The 19,451-nt window shown below is 42.6% G+C and overlaps 3 protein-coding genes across 4 annotated transcripts in view; 1 reads left to right on the top strand and 2 right to left on the bottom strand.

Annotated features, from left to right (window-relative positions):
- Positions 1 to 507: 507 nt before the first annotated feature.
- The window catches only part of LOC110067072 (sacsin-like), a 48,298-nt gene continuing 29,354 nt past the window's right edge, over positions 508 to 19,451 (bottom strand). Inside the window, exon 9 of one of the 2 annotated variants that reach the window (XM_089285850.1) lies at positions 508 to 1,855. In XM_089285850.1, coding sequence (XP_089141976.1) covers positions 1,574 to 1,855 — 282 coding nt within the window. In that variant the 3' untranslated portion in view covers positions 508 to 1,573. Of the gene's footprint in view, positions 1,856 to 3,193; positions 6,819 to 19,451 lie in introns of those variants that run through there. The other variant, XM_089285851.1, reaches the window with a different exon arrangement.
- On the top strand, positions 8,605 to 9,576 carry LOC149115622 (uncharacterized). Its single transcript, XM_089283910.1, has one exon. The coding sequence runs from the start codon at positions 8,605 to 8,607 to the stop codon at positions 9,553 to 9,555; it is 951 nt and encodes a 316-aa protein (XP_089140036.1). The 3' UTR covers positions 9,556 to 9,576.
- On the bottom strand, positions 9,667 to 19,447 carry LOC149115621 (uncharacterized). Its single transcript, XM_089285899.1, has one exon. It carries the CDS (start codon positions 11,040 to 11,042, stop codon positions 9,897 to 9,899), a length of 1,146 nt encoding a protein of 381 aa, XP_089142025.1. The 5' UTR covers positions 11,043 to 19,447; the 3' UTR covers positions 9,667 to 9,896.

The raw sequence follows: 19,451 nt of genomic DNA, 5'->3' as shown, positions 1-19,451 counted from the left end.
TTAGTTAAAAACAAGGAAGATTCATTAAAACCAAGTAACCAAGTTAGGATCGCATCTTTAACATTTGTAAATTGTGACGATAGATGGGTCTAAAATAGGCTGCATACTAGGCTATAACAGGCAGATTATCTTAAGCAATAATTCTCATTGTAATTTCTGGCATGCGCAAGTTTTGCTACCAGTTAACGGGTCGTTCATGATTGCCAAGTTCCCAGGCACAGATATCAACTTACTTTGTACAGCTTCAAACGATAGACCCACCTTACTCACCTTGAAAGTTCTTGGATATGTAAAGAAGATTAGCAGTGATCGTCCTACTGACACTAGACGAGTATGAATACTGCCGATGGTGTGACATAAAGATTATGCAAATGATCTAGCAATTTGGACAGCAATGGCTGATATTAGATTTAAACCTCGCAATAAAGCTCAGTGGCAACCTCTCGGGTGTGTTCTAGTTAGCCTGCATCAATATTTACCTCGCTCTTCAGTCATTACACTCATCAGTTCTAAAAACACTTTTTTTTATTCTGAAAGTGCACTAGAAGTGAAATCAGTTTACATAAAATTACGTCTCTATTAAAATCTCGTTAGAATCTAAAAGGCATAAAACTTGACAAATCATCATTAAAAAGGGTTACATAGTTTCGTAATTGTACGTTATTGCTGGTAAGATGATAACAACCAAATAAAGCCCAACGTTTTTTGTATCTAAACAGGCTGTGATAGAGATCTCAGAAACACATGTTATTGCCTAGAACTTCTTCCTATCACCAAGAGCTGGCGTTCCGTATTTGAAAACTAGTGAATCATTAATATGAACTCAAAGTAATTATTTCTGTAGCATTAACAAGTTTCCCCTTGAGGAAAAAAGATGTCACATCTATTTGCCCACATTCAACAGATCACCATTGAGTCTCTGGCTTTCCTGATTGAGACTGCGAAACCGCGCTAATTAAAACCTGCGATCGATTGGAAAAATAAGGTCAAAAAGAAATAAATATTAACTTGTGCGCTAATTGAAACCTCCGATCGATTGGAAAAACAAGGTCAACAAGAAAACTAACACCTGCCGTTCCGTACACAATGCGGCAGTAAAATCTTCCTTTCCGCACGTTCTTACGTTTCAATTTTACGCGACGCGTTTTGATCCAAGACAAAGAATCTCTATCAAAGTCAACAATCTTGAATTTTTTTTTACAAAGACTTGCTAAGAACTATTCTTGAGATCGGGGGTGCTTACCATTTAACCAAACATCCGGAAATATCACTTGAAAGTCTAATGGAACAGTAAGAAATCTGTTCGGAAATTGTCGTCTACCTCCAGGAGGTAGTCCTCTTTTTCCGTTCGGAACGGAACGGCGGAAATTTTCTTCACGTTTGCTTCATTTTCCAGTTTCCAGTCTCTCACCAACCGTAAACAATAACGGCAAATCTAATTGCAAATGGTATGCGCCATCTCGTTTGGTTGGAGTTTTGATTTTGAACAAACCCTTACCATAATTCAACAGTCATCCCAACTGGATTATTCTGACAAATGGCAAGCACCCGGCTCTCCATGAGAACAGTACTATTATTTTGTTATTGCACAGCGGACTCTCTCCAGGATAGACCTGGCTAGTTCCAGGGCTTCGTGAGCCATCTCCACCGAGTATACATCATTGGGAATCTGGGGATAGCTAACTTGGTCCGGATAGCGCATGCGTGTTGAATCCACCACTTGATGCTCCAGCTGGTTCGCGAGTCTCGTCAGTTCGGAGTCTCCAAGCCGCGAGGCGTTGCGCATAAGATTGTGAACATTCGTTTTGAACGCATCTTCCGCGTATTGGGCGGCCTTAAGCGCCTTCTCTGCACTCTGAAAGACAGCGAAAGTCGTGACTACTTACATGTACAATTATTTAGGGTCTGTAGGCCATAACTCATATCGAAACAAATGAGTAGCTGTAAAGGGCTATGAATTGCAAACAACGCGGCAAAGCCACTGAATATATATATACCTCTCAATTATCTCTTCTCCTCGGTCCGTACTGTAAGTTACGGACCGAGTTTTTTCCCCTTCGATTCATGGCCCAAGCGCGAAGCGCGCAGGCCATAAATCGACGAGGAAAACATGAGGATCTGTAACTTACAGTACGGACCGAGAAGACGAGGTAAATAAGATGTTTATTATATCCCTCCTCTTTGTCTGACGGGTTCGGGAACGATGTCTGTTCACGCGGAACGGCTTCAAATTCGAAAGCAAAACGAGTCAATTTGAAATCGCTGTTAAGTCGTTAGCACGTTTTAATACATAACTTAATGTAAAAGAAAGTTTTAAACTTCCACCCTTGCTATAAAAGTTAAGAACACTTGGCGATAAATCACGAAACATTTTAGCAACAGAAACAGCTTTGAGATATAATAAAACACATTATATATTTCAACAGCAGGATAAAGATTTTGAGACCTGATAGATCGTCGTAGTTAAGTAAGTTGCTTGGCCAGTTATGAAAGTGAAGTCTGAAAAAGAGAATCAGTTCTTGGTGCAGACATGCAAGTGAATATGAAAAATCAAGTATGAATTCTTTTCAGGCTTCATTTTCGTAACTGCCAAGGCTGCGTCCATAACTGCAATGATCTCTCATGTCGTTAAAACTCCGGGCAAAGTAGTAACGGCCAATGAGACAAGTTTTCACTTCTCGCCGAGGCACAGGGAAATAAAACAAAAGGAAATAAACTTAAGCTGACGGAAGAGCAAATCTATACTTTTTTGTTTTAAATATTTCCCAGGCTTTCCTATTATAACGAAATAGTTATGTCTCACGCGTGCAGAATTTTGTTTGGAAAATATGCCCTCGGAACGCGCAAAATTGTAGCCCGCTATGCAAAACATAATCTGTTTGGCTGGCTGTACAACCTATCAAATGTTTCCTCTCTAAGTGAAGCGGTGATTTGACAATCATCGCTTCACTGAGCAGTTTAAATTAAATTAATAGGGTATACGAGATAATTACGGTTAATTTCACGTTGATAATTACCTTTCACTTGCCCATAAAAACTAAGGCTTATTTGCAGGACATTCGATAAGTGCAATACGGTTTGTAATGGTTTGTAATCAAACGAGTGCTCAATATCATAATCTGAGCAGTGCCACACCCATGTAGGTTTAGGTCTTTACGAACATATTATCATTCGATGCATTTTTTTCCTTCCCTTTCACTTGCCGAGAGCCCATCAAGTGACCTGCAATTAACCGCCTACAAATAATGGCCTGCTCATGCGTAGTACCGTGTAAATGTGTCTTGCTGCAAATCATATTCTGCTCATGCGTAATAGGTCATTTCAGATATATTAAAATTCTAACTTGGCTCCGAGGCTTAGGGGAATAAAACAAAAGAAATCGCATCGAGGATGAGGGATGAATAATTAATTTCTTTTGTTTTATTTCCCTAAGCCTCGGAGTCAAGTTAGAATTTTAATATATCGGAATCGGCCTATTGTAAGCACGCTTTCGTGTGAAAAGTGGCACATTGCTTCCTTGAGCTGAAAGAGCTAGAGTGGTTTAAATATGAAAACAAACTTGAAGATCGAGTCATAAAATAACTATTGAACTCGGTTATCGCAAAATATCTTAATTTGTCAGTGTCTCGCCGATCAATTATTTGCCTCAGCGTTCGGCTCAGTTTGGCAGATAATTGAGCAGGATTTTGTTTAGCCTAGTCCAATATTTGTCAGACATAAATAACATTCTCTGTGGTTCTGTTGAGTTAAAGAGACACGAGTGGAAGTTTGGACGAACGAGAAACGCCGTGGGAACACGAGCCGCATATAAAAGTACGGCTTTAATTACAGGGTGTTTTCTAACTTCCAGTTGTAACTTACGTCCCTACTGTAGAGCTTGTCTTTGTTTTGTCTCGTAACAGTAGGATTTTTTTTCGGCGAGGCTCTTTATGTCTTCAGATGACAGCAGAATTATTTCGTGCTGTTGGGATTGAAAACGTTTCATCACTTGGGATGCAAAAACAAAAGAAACATTTTTGGCAAATCAATAAACAATAAAAGAAAGAATCCCTAAGACGAGAAACAAGTAATTTCCTTTGTCTAAAGGCTCGCAAAATTATTAGAATTTTGACGAAACGCCGGTGAAATTATTTCCTAATTTCACTAGTCACCATTTGATTACCCATAATAATTTGTGTGCTCCTTCACTTGCACTCCAGCCTGTGTTTAAAAAAATCAGAGAGAGGCGGCATCCCCTTCCCGATTTTTTCTTTCGGGAAGGGCGGCCGTAACACGGGCTATTCGCAGGCGGCGTGGCCTAGTGGTAAGGGCGCTGGATTTGTAATCTGGAGGTTCCCAGTTCAAATCCTCCTCCCTGCCACTAAATGGATTTGTGTTTGGTGGCCCCAGATTCAACTCCTCCACCCTTTGTAAATAGCCATCTGGTCACTCTCTGGTCAGCCTCCCACCAGTTGGGATTTTTAACTGACAAGTTTCTGATATCAGGATGTTGCACTTAACAAGGATGAAGAACTTAGTCGCTTGAATAATTTCCTGAACGGCCTGGATTAAAGTTGCTCACTATTCAAAAAGGACGTGGTCAAGAACGGTGGTAAGCCTACGGACAAATTATGTTACTTGAGTTCAGCTGATTTACCCCGAGGGGAATTAAGAGAACTTCCATTTTTAAATGAGTCCTTTGAATGGCAATGGCCGTTCCAGTCTGACTAGCGCTGCCTTTGTGTTTTGAGAGCTCAATCTCAGTTTATTTTCCCGTTTGAATTTAATTTTTGCCATCAGGGATCTGGGTGGATTTTGCTGGAGTAGGGTCAGGGGTCAGCTAGCATAGCGGTATTTTCTTTTGATTGAAGCGTCAGGATGGTACTATGGACCACAATATCAGTCATTTTGGAAATTGATATATTTTGGACTAGTCCCATGAGGAAAATAATAAAGCTGGCTGATTTCTAGCCTCCTACGCAGATACTCTTTGGGCTCGTCACGCAATCTTCCTCCCTCTGATATTGCGTGATGAGCTCAAAAAGCGTCTGTGTACGAGGCTAGCTGCGAAGTGAATTTTGCAACATAACCCGAGCGCTGATTGCTTTTTCAAGACTCAAAACAAAGTAGTTTGCTGACAACTAGAAATTTCAGGGATAATTTTCTTGTCAGTTCAATGTCAGGTCAGTCTAGTTTGGATTGTTGAAATATAATTCATTTAGAGTGTCCTAACTTTTTATGGGAATTTTCGGGAAAAGTAATAGTCAATAAGTTTCAACCACAGTTTATCAATAATGATGAAGATGATGATGATGTAGGTGTATTAATTTTGCAGAAGTATTTCGATCCATTTTTAGGGAATCCTTCAAATTTGACCTCTCCACTCTTTCCAGGTTTATGAGAATAGACAATGTTTTGTAATTAACGAAGCACTTACTGAAAAGTTACAATTGATTTTTTTCAGTAGCCCATATTATGGTTGGCTTATCACTAACCATAAGGTCTGTTGCTAGTTGATGGTTGTTTATTCATGTGTACTATCATTGTATTCTATTTGCTATGTGGTTACTGACTGGCAGACGATTAATTATGTTTATAGGTCCAGCTTAACAGGATTCAAATTGTCAACATCATTGAAGACGTTTTTGTCCACGCATTTCCCCTGGAAAATCTGAAGAAGACCTTTTCATAAAATGATTTGAACACTGCAAAAAATCTGATTTTAACCAGAGTAATTCTATCAGTCCTCTGTTGACGCAAGCGTGCACTCCAATATTAATAACCTAATTTACAAGATATAACCCAAATAATATCTTATATCGTGCCAGCAAATAACATTCTTTGGCTACACTTTAAGGTGGCACACCCAGGAGTGTAGTGTAACCAAGAGAGTCAAATGTTATGCCTGCAATAACATTATTGGGCTACACTTTAAGGTGGCACACCCAGGAGTGTAGTATAACCAAGAGAGTCTAATGTCATGCCTGCAATATCATTATTCGGCTACACTTTAAGGTGGCACACCCAAGAGTGTAGTGTAACCAAGAAAGTCTAATGTAATGCCTACAATAACATATTTCAGCTACGCTTGAAAGTGGCACACCCAGGAGTGTAGTGTAATCAAAAGAGTCTAATGTCATGACTGCAATAACATTATTTGGCTACACGTTAAGGTGGCACACCCAAGAGTGTAGTGTAACCAAGAGAGTCTAATGTCATGTCTGCAGTAACATTATTCGGCTACGCTTGCAGGTGGCACACCCAGGAGTTCCGGGGTATCCAATCGATGGAAACCGATGATCGAAATTCAATCGATCAATCGATATCAATCGATAAAATTAGTTAATTGGTATCGACTGGTATCGGCCAAGCGATGACCAATCGATAACCACACAAAAACCGTTCATCGATTGCTATCGATTGGGTCGCAACCTCGTACAGACGTCACGCACGCTACCTGTCCGATCATCTGCCATTTTTAGGAAGCCCTGGGGACGAAATTGGTAAAACAAATTCCGACCCAGTCTTCTCAACGCAAAGAATATACCCCGTTGCACGTGTACTCGAATTACCCACTTGCCCGTCATTGCCTTTCCGTGTCATAATGTCTACGCAAGACGTCCGGGTAGAAGCTTTACTGAATATAAGTGCATCGTCAAAGGCTATCATCTTTGCCGTTTTGAGGTGAACTTCGGTGAAGTGTTAACTGCAAACAAGAAGAGGGGAGAACGGGGAAACGCGTTTAAAGTTGTGAACCATCGTGGACAGCTCGGCCACCTACGGTCCGGTCTTGCGGATTCTCTTTGGCCAGTACATGCAGGTATTTCTGTGTTGTTCTCCTGTTAGCATTAAAATGAAACGTGTTTACAATTACTGCGTACAAATTCAGGTTCCGTCAATCTATAACCAATCGATACAAATCGATACCAATTTATCTAGCGATTGGTATTGATAATCGATACCAATCGATAACCACACGAATCTTCGCCATCGATTGGATACCCTGGGAGGAGTGTAGTGTAACCAGAAGAGTCTAATGTCATGACTGCAATAACATTATTTGGCTACACTTTAAGGTGGCACACCCAGGAGTGTAGTATATCCAAAAGAGTCTAATGTCATGCCCGTAATAACATTATTCGGCAACACTTTAAGGTGGCACACCAACGAGTGTAGTGTAACCAAGGGAGTCTTATGTCATACCTGCAATAACATATTACAGCTACACTTTATGGTGGCACACCCAGGAGTGTAGTATAACCAAAAGAATCTGATGTCATGCCTGCTATAACATTATTCGGCTACACTTTAAGGTGGCACACCCAGGAGTGTAGTGTAACCAAGAGAGTCTTATGTCATGCCCGAAAATAACATTCTTCGGCTACACTTTAAGGTGGCACACCCAGGAGTGTAGTTTAACCAAGAGTCTAATGTCATGCCTGCAATAACGTTATTCAGCTACACTTTAAGGTGGCACGCCCACGAGTGTAGTGTAACCAAGAGAGTCTAATGCAATGCCTGCAATAACATATTTCGGCTACACTTTAAGGTGACACACCCAGGGGTGCAGCGTAACCAAGAGAGTCTAATGTCATGCCAGCAAAAGCATTATTCGTCTGATTTAATATTAATTTGCTTCACTTTATGGCAGTTTAGTGAACTTTAACCGAGAAATACTTATATCAGTTTATCGCAACTAATGTTAAGTCCTCAGGGCCAAAGAATTTGACACAAGGTAGACAAATGGACTGTTTTATCGCACAATGACGAATTCTGATTTGTTGAACTGAATGAAAACAGAAAAATATCACGATCAAAGCAGAAAACGCGGTGACATATCGTTTAAAAGACTACTATGCTGTCACGATATTAGAGTAAATATAAAGTGGTGAATAAACTACTATCGTGCTATTGTTACAATTGTCCCCTTGACCTCAGAATGAAGATATACTTTCTCATCCACGCCGGTTATCGACACGCACGCGGTTATCGGCACGCCGGTTATCGACACGCACGCGCGAACGGAAGTCGTTAGAAACCTAACGACCTAAGCAATCCACTGTTGGTAATTTCTGTCCAGTAAAGGCCGTTAGTAAACTTACGTCCAGCAAAAGCAAACAAACAATATAAAAACAAGTTCAGTTTGATCCATGCGCGTTATTTGAGGTGCCTTGTTAGAATTTATCAGCGCTAGATCAGCAGGGACAGGTGTGAAAGACGGTCCTTCAGCTGCTCTCACTCTCGGATAAAAACGCACCATCTTAGAGGCAGCTTTAAGCATTTTTTCTAAAGAATGCATATCAATTACGACACTTCAGCCGATCGTTCTAAGGGCTGATCCGCACTAGCGACAAGTCTGTTTTTACTAGTCGCAGTGATTGACAGAATTTGTCAAACAAGTCACATCGCCAGTGCGGACGTAATTTCGTCACGCGACAAGATTGTGCTGTGGCGAGCAAACTTCAAAGGTTCCGTCGGCTTGCCTCTGAGGCACGCCACTAGCGACAAAACAAGTTAAAATAACAACTTTTGTATACATTACAAGATCTAAATGTCAAATAAACGCAATGGAGTGCAGCATTAAATAAAAGGTAAGGTTACGCTTTCGCGCCTATTCCACGCAAAATGGCAGTCGGCAACTTTCCCTTTCCTTATGCTGAAGATTTCTCCTCTACCAGAGCGGGTTTCGAAGAAGAAAATCGGCGTTTTATTAAGCCATTGTACCATCCCTTATCTAGTCAGCTGTCTAGTGTTCCATCTCAGGTCCAGTATGGCTACAATACTCAGAATACTGCAGATTTCTGGGGTAATTCTTCGAGCTCATCTGACTCACCACCGGTACCAGTAAACGAAGAAGAAGAAAGCGAAGGAAGCCGAAGGTCCTACGACAAGTGGACCGAACCACAAGAGGGTTTCCTCATAGACTTGTGGGGAGAATATAACAACGGGCTGGAGAGTGCTCAAAGTCGACGATACTGGATAAAAATATTAGAGCGCTTAAACAACAAATTTCGGTCCTCGTGGTCTCTCAACCAGATCCAGCGCAAAATCCGCTATTTCAAAGAACAGTTTAAAAAAGTTAAAGACTGGAACAGAAAGCAGACAGGAGGTAATAGGAAGAGCTGCCCTTATTTTGACAAAATCAATGAGATTATTGGCAAAAAGGACTCTGTAACATTTAAGCATGTTGTTTCGGCGGGAAACCCAAGCCCCACGCCGCCCCAAGAGGATCAAGAGCAGCAAAGTGAGAAGCGTGACAAGGAAAAAGGTGACGGCGACGATGAAGCGATAAAAGCAAAAGGAAAGGTTGCAAAGCAGACAAGAAGAGAGAGAAAATTAAAAAGATCTCCTAAGCCTTCCCTCGACGACAGTTTCAATGAAGAGGAGGAAACCAAGAGCGCCAAGAAATTCGAGAAGACCATGGAGAACCTGGAAAATCAAGGAGCTAAAATGGTGGATACAACGCAGAGTATCGTGACCTCAATGGAGGCCGCTCAAACCCAACAAGTGCAGTTCATGGGGGAATTTATGAAGCTTTTTGCTGGTATGACAAAGCAAATTCAAAACAAGGATTGATCGTGTGATCATGAGTAGATAACAAGTGAACTCAGCCTGACATGTAAGTTTTGTTCTGATAAACATTAAAAAGCCTTAAAACGGACTCTTGTGGGATAATTATGATGAAACTTGTTTGATTTTTTCTGATTTTTTCCGAGCAATTGCAACAGTCATAAATGAGATCGTATGATTTCCTTCTGAAGATGTTTGAACTGGGAAGGGGTTCTTGATATATTTTAACACAATACTGTAAGACTTATGTGACATTTTAAAACATAATACAATTAAAAATCGCTTTAAAAAACGAAACGTTACTAGTTTCAGTGTCTGTATATCAGCACCACTGGCCAGGTAAATTCTTACTTTTGCAATCGGTTTACATAGTCCATTAGAATTTGTCTGACATGTTCTCCATCCCCAACTACATCATCATCATCATCACTCCCATCATCATCATCATCACTAGGAGGATCATCCCAGAAATCACCGGCCCGTATACAGAAATTATGAAGTACCACACATGCTATGACTATCTTGCTGACAAAGCTAACTTTGCTGTCCAGATGCTTGTGCAGTATTCGCCATCTGCTTTTGATTGAACCGAACGCACACTCCACTTTGACACGGGCAGATGAGAGTTCTTTGTTAAATTCTATCTCGTGGGGATCATTCGTCCTTTCAGGAAAGGGTTTTAACAGCCAGTTTGATAGAGAGTAGGCGCTGTCTCCAACTAAATAGGGTCGTATGTCATTCCCACCAATTGTAACTGTAGGCCCTGTAAGAATCTCACGGTTTTCTGCACGAGTAAAAATATTGCTATTTCGCAACACTCGTGCATCGTGCATTCTTCCCGGATAACCAGCTCCTACGTCAAGAAACGTCATAGTTCCATCCACTATTCCCTGTACAACAATGTCATGATCCTGGTATCGACTGAAGTAATCGGGCCCATTTTCTACTGGGGTTTTTATCTTAACGTGGGTGCCCTCTATAGCACCAACAACATTAGGCAAAGCAGACCACATTTGGAAACTTTCTCTTCCATCTATAATGTGTTCCTCGGTTTCGGGAAACTTGATATATAAATTCTTCAGTTCTAAGAGAGCGTCAACAACATCTTCCACTGCCTCCAGTACTGTAGATCTCCCGACATTGAAATTAAGACCTATAGCAACGTAAGAGCTTCCATGCCCCAGTCTGTGAGGACCTGTTGCCAGTATTTTCTCCGGGGATATGCATTTTCTCATTTTAGTGTCCTGTCTTGTTAGCTGTGGTCTCAGCTCGTTCAGCAAAAACTCGAATGTCCTCTTATCAAGTCGAAGTTGCCTTCGGAAAAATGTTCCAGGAACATTCGGGTCTCTGTAGTGGATTTCAAACCACGATTCTTGAGGCCTAGGAAGAGCCCAGTGGTATGGATGTCGTCGACGAAGTATTCGTCTTCTCCTCCGTCGATCGCGATCTTCGTTTTCTTTAAGCAGCAGGGCCCTGTTCTGTAGTCGATTCATCTGATCTACACAGCTTAAGAGTAATGCTATCTGAAACTGGAGTGTGTGATGCTATGAAAAAACATTAAAGAGCAAGAACACCAGAATAATCGATATTAGTTGCGTGAATTGGTGGTTGTCCATGGTTGAAACTCTAGCGGGCCCGACGTAAAGCAAAGCGTCACTGTCACGCTATCACGTTCGTTTTTCAACTTGATATTGAATGAAGCAGCCGGTTGTCATCAAGTTGTCATTCACTTCAGTACGTGTGTGTACTGCAAATGCGGATCAAAAATTGCTACGATTTTGTCGCGATCATATTACATGACGCGCCATGCTTGCAACAACAAACAACTTTGTCGCTAGTGCGGATCGGCCCTTAATAACTAAACTTTTCAGGCTGTGTTCAGGGGCGATTCTTTATCTACTTGGTGTTGGTGACACGGAACTCGATGCCACCTTGGTATTTTTTTTTTCAAATTCTGTGAGGACAGGGCTGTTTTCCTCTAAGGTTGTGGGTGTAATTTGTAAAAAATACTGAGTTCTTATAAATCGTTTTGAAATTCTTCGTTCCAGTTCAAATTTATGTTGCTGGCACATGGGTGGGCACTTTATATGTAGACCGTGATGTAAGATAACTTAAACTATGTTTACCGTTCATGATGCACTGCTACGTTAGTCTGCTTTATAAGCATTTAACTGCTCTGGTCGAGTTTTTAATTTCAATATGATTAAACGTTCTTTAAATGCGTTTCTGTTAAAAATGATGCAAAGTTGTCAATTTTAGTACTTTCAATTTGAAGAAAAGGTCCTGTTAGTACCTTCTTAATACTTGATGAAAATTTTGCGGGGTTTGTTTTACCAGGGCGGTTCATGGCGCCTCCTGGAATAAGCTGTACCTTCCCTTGGTGAATCGTCATCAGTTTATCGTACGTTATTCAGGTTATTGATTGGAAAAAAATTTATACTTTTGAACCTTTGTTCGTCTATTTTCAGGGGATAGGGGTGGGCTCACTTCTTTCGGAGGTCGTTACTTACGGACTTTTACGATTCGCTACGTGCACGGGCCATTGGCCAAGCTATTGGTAGCCGTACATGGTCACTTAAAACACTGACAATCTATCTTAGCTCAATGTACTACGTTTCTCCACGCGCTTTTTTTTTTTTTTTTTTGCCCTCGGCTGTGTAATTGTGCGATATTTTCCTCACAATAACTTGAATTGCCGAGTATGATAATACTGCACGTGGCTCCCACTGCCAACAACATAACAGAAAAGTATTCCAGATCATCAGGGTTTTTATTCCTTAAGATCTGTTTTAGATTGATTAATCAAACGTTCCTTTACTCCATTTCTCTGCGGTACTTACAGTGGAAGCCCTGTGCGTCCCGTCATGTTTGTGCAAGTCTCTACGTCCCAAGAATTTATTTCATAAGTCAGCGCTTTTTATGCCAACCTGAATGTTGTGTACATTAACGGGAGCGCTATTTGTTTCTGCTCGCACAAGTTCTCTTTCCCGAGTTGCTTGGCTCCTGCCCACCAATCGCATGTTGAAAATCACGGAAAGTTTTAAACAGTTGACACTGAAAAGCCAGGTTATTTAGTTTGCCATTCTTTTATATTAGCTTATATTGATCGCATTGTTGGATGCTCTCATTCTCACGGTTAAGCGGTAGAGCACAGGAATAAAGATACTATCTTGCCTTGAGTACACACTCTGAAATTACTGGGAACACACATGATGAGCGACACCGCATATGGAGATGTTATGATTCCTAAACAAGACGAGGATTGTAGCTAACTGTACTCTCACCTGGAACCCGGAAGGCAAGAGAAGTCGCAGCTGACTTAAGATTGCGTGGAGGCGAACAGTTGAAGTTGAGCGTAAAAAGCTGGGCCTGGACTGACTAAAATGACGTGGAAGATCGTGGAACAGCGAGAGAAAGACCGTGAAGGATGGAAGATGTTAAGGGACAGCCTTATGCTCCACTCACGGGAGCAAACAGGTTGAGCGAGTATGTGTGTGAAGCAGATTCATCAACAAATTCTTAAGACAAATTCTAAAGACAAATTCTTGCAAAAAATTCTTACGACAAATTCTTACGACAGATACTCGGAATCAGGTGGCCTGAAAAAATCTCCAACAAAAATACATGACAACAGAGCGGCCAGGAAACGATCCATCTTATCATCAAAAGGACGCGCTGAAGTTGGCATAACTTGAGCAACACCTAGGAGTGCAGCATCACACGTCTTTAGATTGGAACGGACTGGGTGGAAGGAAACAAGGGCGACCCAAAAACAGCTGGTGTTGTGGCCGGTAGAGAGATTTAGATCAGGAAAGCATGGGTTGGGGCGAAGTTAAGAAGAGGGCCAAGAAACGATTTAGCTGACGAACTACAGTGGACACTCTGTGTCGCCTCTGGGACCAAGAAGAATAAATCAATTCAATTGTGAACTAAACTTTGTCAACCAAGACACAGTCACCTACACGCAGCACAAAAATTAATGCTGAGGAGCTGAATGTTACGTGACTAATGTATGCGAGTTACCAGTCACGTGTCATGTTAATGTATGATGTTGGATCACGTGGATTTACCGTGTAAGAGTCGAAGATCTATCGTTTGAATGAAGGTTGTAGAACTAAACATGGTGGCAGCGGTGCAAATATCGGAAAAAACCGTTTGATATCGAACCGTAACAACGTTTGGAAGTGTATAGGATGCCTGGAGATCCTCCACCATCGACAACGGGTGAACAGCAAGCCTTGGGCGCGCAGTCACCGCCTATCTTACAAGGAATACAGCCGCCCACAGGCCTGGATCTGTCGGGACAAAACAAGGCTGTGAATTGGAAGGTGTACAAGCAGCAATGGGAAAACTACACCATTGTAGCACAGCTGGAAAAGCAAACAGAAGAGTACAGAGTGACACTACTTCTATACTCGATAGGATCCGAGGCGGTCAAGACATACAATAGCTTTGATTTGAATGAAGAGAACCGGCGTAAGCTATCGGAGATAATCAAGGAATTTGACAAGTATGCGATTGGAGAAACCAATGAGACTTATGAACGCTACATGTTCAACAGTCGCAACCAGAAGAAAGGTGAATCCATTGATACGTATGTAGGAGAACTGAGAACACTTGCACAATCGTGCAATTTCTGTACTTATTTACACGATTCGCTAATACGAGATCGAATTGTCCTTGGCATACGTGGTGCTGATACAAGCAAGCGCCTATTGCGCCAGACCAAGTTGACGTTACAAAAATGCATCGAAATTGTAAAGAGTGATGAAGTTTCAAGCACCCAGCTGAGGAACATGGACCAGACCACGAAGCCAGATGAGGTCCATGAAGTTGAATCGAGAAAACCAAAGAAACCAGAGCACAAATATCCTAAGCAAACAGGCCGGTTTCCGAAACATGCCAATCGGAAGCTAGATAAGGAACAGATGCCGGCAAGAGATAAGCCGTGCGAGTTCTGTGGAAGAAAACATCGCAAAGGCAGAGACAACTGTTCCGCTTGGGGCCGTGTGTGTGGAGCGTGTAGCAGAAAAAACCACTTTGCGGCACAGTGTAAAGCAAAAGAAAAGGCACACAATGTCGAAGTCGAAGACGAAACAAGTGAAGAAGAAACAAGCGAAGAAGAATTCCTTTATTGTGTGACTACAAAACCAGAATTCACAGGAACTGTCAACAGCGTCACGGAACGCGAAATCCACGCACAGATGCTTATCAACGAGAAGTCTGTAAAGTTCCATATTGATTGTGGCGCAACAGTAAACGTATTACCAAACAAATACGTCAACAAGCAAGATATCCAGCCGACGAAACGTGTCTTGCAGATGTCGAACAAGACTGAACTCAAACCAGAAGGGACCTGTCGCGTGACCTTACGCAATCCCAGAAACCGCAAGAAATACTCAGTCGAGTTCATTGTTGTGAAGGAGAATTTGACTCCATTGTTGGGCTCAAAGGTGATCCAGCAGATGGGACTTATAAAAGTACACGAGGAGAACTTTGAAAAAGTAGCTGCAACAAAATTAGCAATTAAGAAGGCGCCAACAGCACAAGAGATCATCGAGGAATACAGTGAAGTGTTTGAAGGGAAACTGGGGACGCTCGAAGGACAACAACACCTACACGTTGACCCTACAGTGCCGCCTAACATTGCCCCTTCGCGACGTGTGCCATTCACCATTAAACCAAGGCTCAAGGCTGAGCTTGAGAGACTGACAGACATTGGTGCACTGATGCCTGTTGATGAACCCACAGACTGGGTTAGTAACCTTGTTATTGCTACGAAGGAATCGGGGGATTTGAGACTTTGCCTAGACACACAACAACTAAGTAAAGCACTAAAGAGGGGGAGATACCCACTCCCCGTGATAGATGACGTACTTCCAGCTCTCTCACAAGCAAAAGTCTTCACCAAAATTGACGCCAGAAATGGCTACTGGCATGTGCAACTAGATGACGAGTCAAGCAAGCTGACAACCTTTGACACACCCTACGGGAGGTACAGGTGGAAACGACTTCCATTTGGAGTCAGTGTAGCCAGTGAGATATTCCAAAAGAGGCTGAACCAGGCACTTGATCGGCTTGATGGCCTGCTGACCGTGCATGACGACATGGTGATCTACGGAGTAGGAAACACAGAAGAAGAGGCAACCGCTGATCACAACACGAAACTACAACAGTTCCTACAGCGGTGCAAAGAGAAAGGGGTGAAGCTAAACAAGAAGAAGCTTCAGCTCCTGTGCAAAGAGATCCCCTACACGGGACACCTGGTCACAGCAGATGGGCTCAAAGGTGATCCAGCAGATGGGACTTATAGAAGTGCACGAGGAGATGGGCTCAAACCTGATCCAGAGAAGATTGAGGCCGTGCGCAACATGCCCAAACCTGATAACGTCAAAGCTGTGAGGCGATTTTGCGGGTTTGCGAACTACTTTGCAAAGCTCCTGCCTCAACTGGCCGAGGTGTCAGGGCCCATCCAACAATTGACACGCAAGGAGGGGCTATGGCAGTGGCAACATGAGCATGACGCAGCATTCGAGAATGTCAAAGAGCTTGTGACACAGGCACCCTTGCTGAAATACTACAACCCGGAAGAAGAGCTCACTGTCCAATGTGACGCGAGTGAAAAAGGACTTGGCGCCACCCTCATGCAGAATGGGCACCCCATAGCGTTTGCAAGCTGCGCCCTGACAGACCCAGAGACTCGATATGCACAGATAGAAAAGGAGATGCTAGCCGTAGTGTTTGCGTTTCAGAAATTCGATCAGTGCGTATATGGTCGCCCCGTAACTGTTCAGAGCGACCATAAACCGCTAGCAGCCATCTCCAAGAAACCACTCCGAAGTGCACCCAAGAGACTCCAAGGGATGCTGTTGAAAGTGTAGAAGTATGACGTGTCCATCGTCTACAAACCAGGGCTTGAGATGTACCTGTCTGACACCCTAAGCAGAGCATTTCTTCCCACAAATCAGAGTGATCAGGGAGAGTTTGAGCGTGCGAGTGCTGTGAAACTGCTGCCAGTGACTGACGAGAGACTCGAGGAGCTGGGGAACAGCACCTGTGATGATGAAGTTTTGCAAGAGCTAAAAGAAGTAATCCAGACTGGCTGGCCAGAGAGGCAGTAGCTCCCGGCCGTACTTGCTCCTTACTTTTACTTCAGGGATGAGATGAGCGTCTACGACGGTCTCGTTTTCAAAGGCGAGCGACCCCTTATCCCCAAACTGATGCGTATGAAGATGAAAGAACGCATTCACAGTTCACACATAGGACTGAACGGCTGCCTGAGAAGAGCCAGGGAGTGCATGTACTGGCCCGGCATGACTGGAGAACTGAAGGAGTACATATCACAATGCAAGACATGCAGCAAATATGAGGCAAAACAACCGAGGGAATCCTTGATGAGCCACGAAATCGCAGAGCGCCCGTGGGAGAAGATCGGTGCAGATTTGTACATTATTGATGGCAAAGACTACCTAATTATTGTGGACTATTTCTCAAACTTCTGGGAAATCGACCATCTTCCCGACACAAAAGCGGGCACTGTCATCAAGAAGCTGAAGTGCAATTTCGCGAGACAAGGAATACCAGACATCGTGATAAGTGACAATGGTCCACAGTTCGCTTGCGAGAAATTTACCAACTTTGCAAACGAATGGGGTTTTGAGCACCGACCGGGGAGTCCTGGGCACCAACAAACGAATGGCAAAGCAGAAGCAGCTGTCAAAGATGCGAAACGCCTCCTGCGTAAGGCCAAAGAAGCCAAAGGAGACATCTACCTTGCAGTGCTGGCACTGCGTAACACACCCACGGAATCAATGGGGACCAGTCCTGCCCAGCGGTTGTTAGGTCGACGTTGCAAAACACAACTCCCGGCAACCAAAGAGCTACTAATGCCGCAGTCTGTACACACTGAAGCAGTAAAGAAGAAAGTCCAGGCGAGACGAGCGCGACAAGCCAAGTACTACAACAAGGGGACCCGTGACCTCTCCCCCTTAGAAGAAGGAGCTGTGGTGAGAATGAGGCCATTTACACTTGGACAGAAAGCATGGGAAAAGGCAACGGTGACCAAAGGATATGATGAACGATCTTATGAAGTCGAGTCTGAGAAAGGAACCTACCGACGAAACAGGGTGGACCTGAGAGAACAGCCTGTCCCACAGAGGCCTCTAGAACAAACTCCCAGCCAGGAACCGGCATTGACCCAGAACAAGGACCAGACAAAGACCCTAGCTGAGACTAACAACCTACCTGATACACTTGAGACCATCCAGCAACCCCAGGAACAGCAGCCCACACCTACTGCTGTCTCACAACGTCCCAAGAGAACCCTCAAAGAGCCTGCATACCTTAAGGACTATTCACGCTAGGAAACTAGGGACTTCGAACACTTGTTTTTCAGTTACTAGAAACCGGACTTGACATTTGAAAAGCTAGACGCATTTCATGGAGGAAGGAGTACAACCAAACTTTGGAATGATCTTTCCATTACTGGCCGTAGAAATAAACAGTTGACAGTTGTCCGCAGTGCGGACAGCTCAGACAGCCAAAACAATAGCTAAAGACGACACGAAGGTCCAGAATTTAAAATCACTCGATGCAAGATTAAGAGCCGTATACCAAAACAATTGGTATGCAATAAGCGAGGCTAGGAAAGTTGAAAACATATCAGCCAGTAAACTAGACCTTTTGTCCAAATTTATCAGTGCCAGCGAGCACGACCTTCTTTTGTCCAAATTTGTCATTTTTACAACAAAAATGGCAGCGAGTAAAAAGGAAGCTGCATCCGGGAAAATTAAAGTTCAGAATTCAATTGACTGATTTCGGTTTGTACTAATGATTTCGACACACAGAACTCCCGCTCGGTTACTGCAAACTTGTTATTTTCCTCAAGCATGGTCCGGAATCCCAAATCCTCGAATCTCTCCGCCCGTCCAGTTTTTCCTGTCTAGGCCGGATTTGCTGGTCCGGAACCATTTTGTAGCAGGACGAGCAGAGTGATGGAAGTTTCGTTTAGTGAAATAGAAATTGTTACTCAACAAACGTTATAAACTTGAAAGGATAACACAAAAGTGGATTTTAAGGGCGGTTTTGAATTCTCGAAAAGGCGAACATCCGTTCCTGTCAGTCGACAAAATTAATTTGCAGTTAATTTAGATTTGTTATTTGCTTTTCGTAATTTGTTCACCTCATTACAGTAATAACGGCAAGTCGGGAACTTCAGTTTCATTTATCAGTTGAAATGCCTTACATCTCAGCGATGTTTTGCCAAAACCACGCAACAATTACCTTCATTCAAGAAAGTAATGCTTTACTAGAAACAATCAAATTAATTCTTGGAAGATTGTACCCTATGGGGACGACCTATACTGCCAAACTTATACATTTTACTCAGTAACTTTCACTTCCGAAAAGGTTTCATGAAAATAAATTATTCTCGGAATCAACACAAAGATTAACTGTATGAATAAAGCTTTGCAAGGATAGAACATTTGTTTGTTAGGGGCTTTCGAAGGCTTAAAAGACCTTTTACCGGGATTATTCATTTTAACCTCGCAGACCAAGATTGAAAATAATTTTTCGAACTATTTTGTACTTTTTGAAGACTTTGTTTTAGTGCTTCAAAAATTTATATTGCGAGGAAGGAATCAATGCGAAACAATCTTTCAAGGTTTATGTAGCAAACAAATTAAAAAGAAGGTAAATACGTTATTTGCCAGCCTAGGTCGGTCCGTATAGTGGTCTCAGTGACCTCAAGCAAAATTTTTCTTTTTACGGAGCTCTCGGTCGCAAAGAGCATACATGTATGTTTGTCATTTCACTCTTACCTTCCTGTAAAGGAATTTCTTTAATTCGGAGGTGTTTTTGTACATCGCAAAGCAAACACACATGCATAAAAAATTGTTCTT

Source organism: Orbicella faveolata, unplaced genomic scaffold, assembly GCF_042242905.1.
Source record: "Orbicella faveolata isolate gen_17 unplaced genomic scaffold, um_ofav_v1 contig_13, whole genome shotgun sequence".
In the NCBI taxonomy this organism is placed as follows: domain Eukaryota; kingdom Metazoa; phylum Cnidaria; class Anthozoa; order Scleractinia; family Merulinidae; genus Orbicella; species Orbicella faveolata.
The sequence above is the reverse complement of the archived record's forward strand: the minus strand, read 5'-3'. Positions and strand labels throughout refer to the sequence as shown.

Bases quoted from the DNA above. Each gene is read 5' to 3' on its own strand.
- LOC149115622 (XM_089283910.1), top strand. From the start codon at position 8,605: ATGGCAGTCGGCAACTTTCCCTTTCCTTATGCTGAAGATTTCTCCTCT.
- LOC149115621 (XM_089285899.1), bottom strand. From the start codon at position 11,042: ATGAATCGACTACAGAACAGGGCCCTGCTGCTTAAAGAAAACGAAGAT.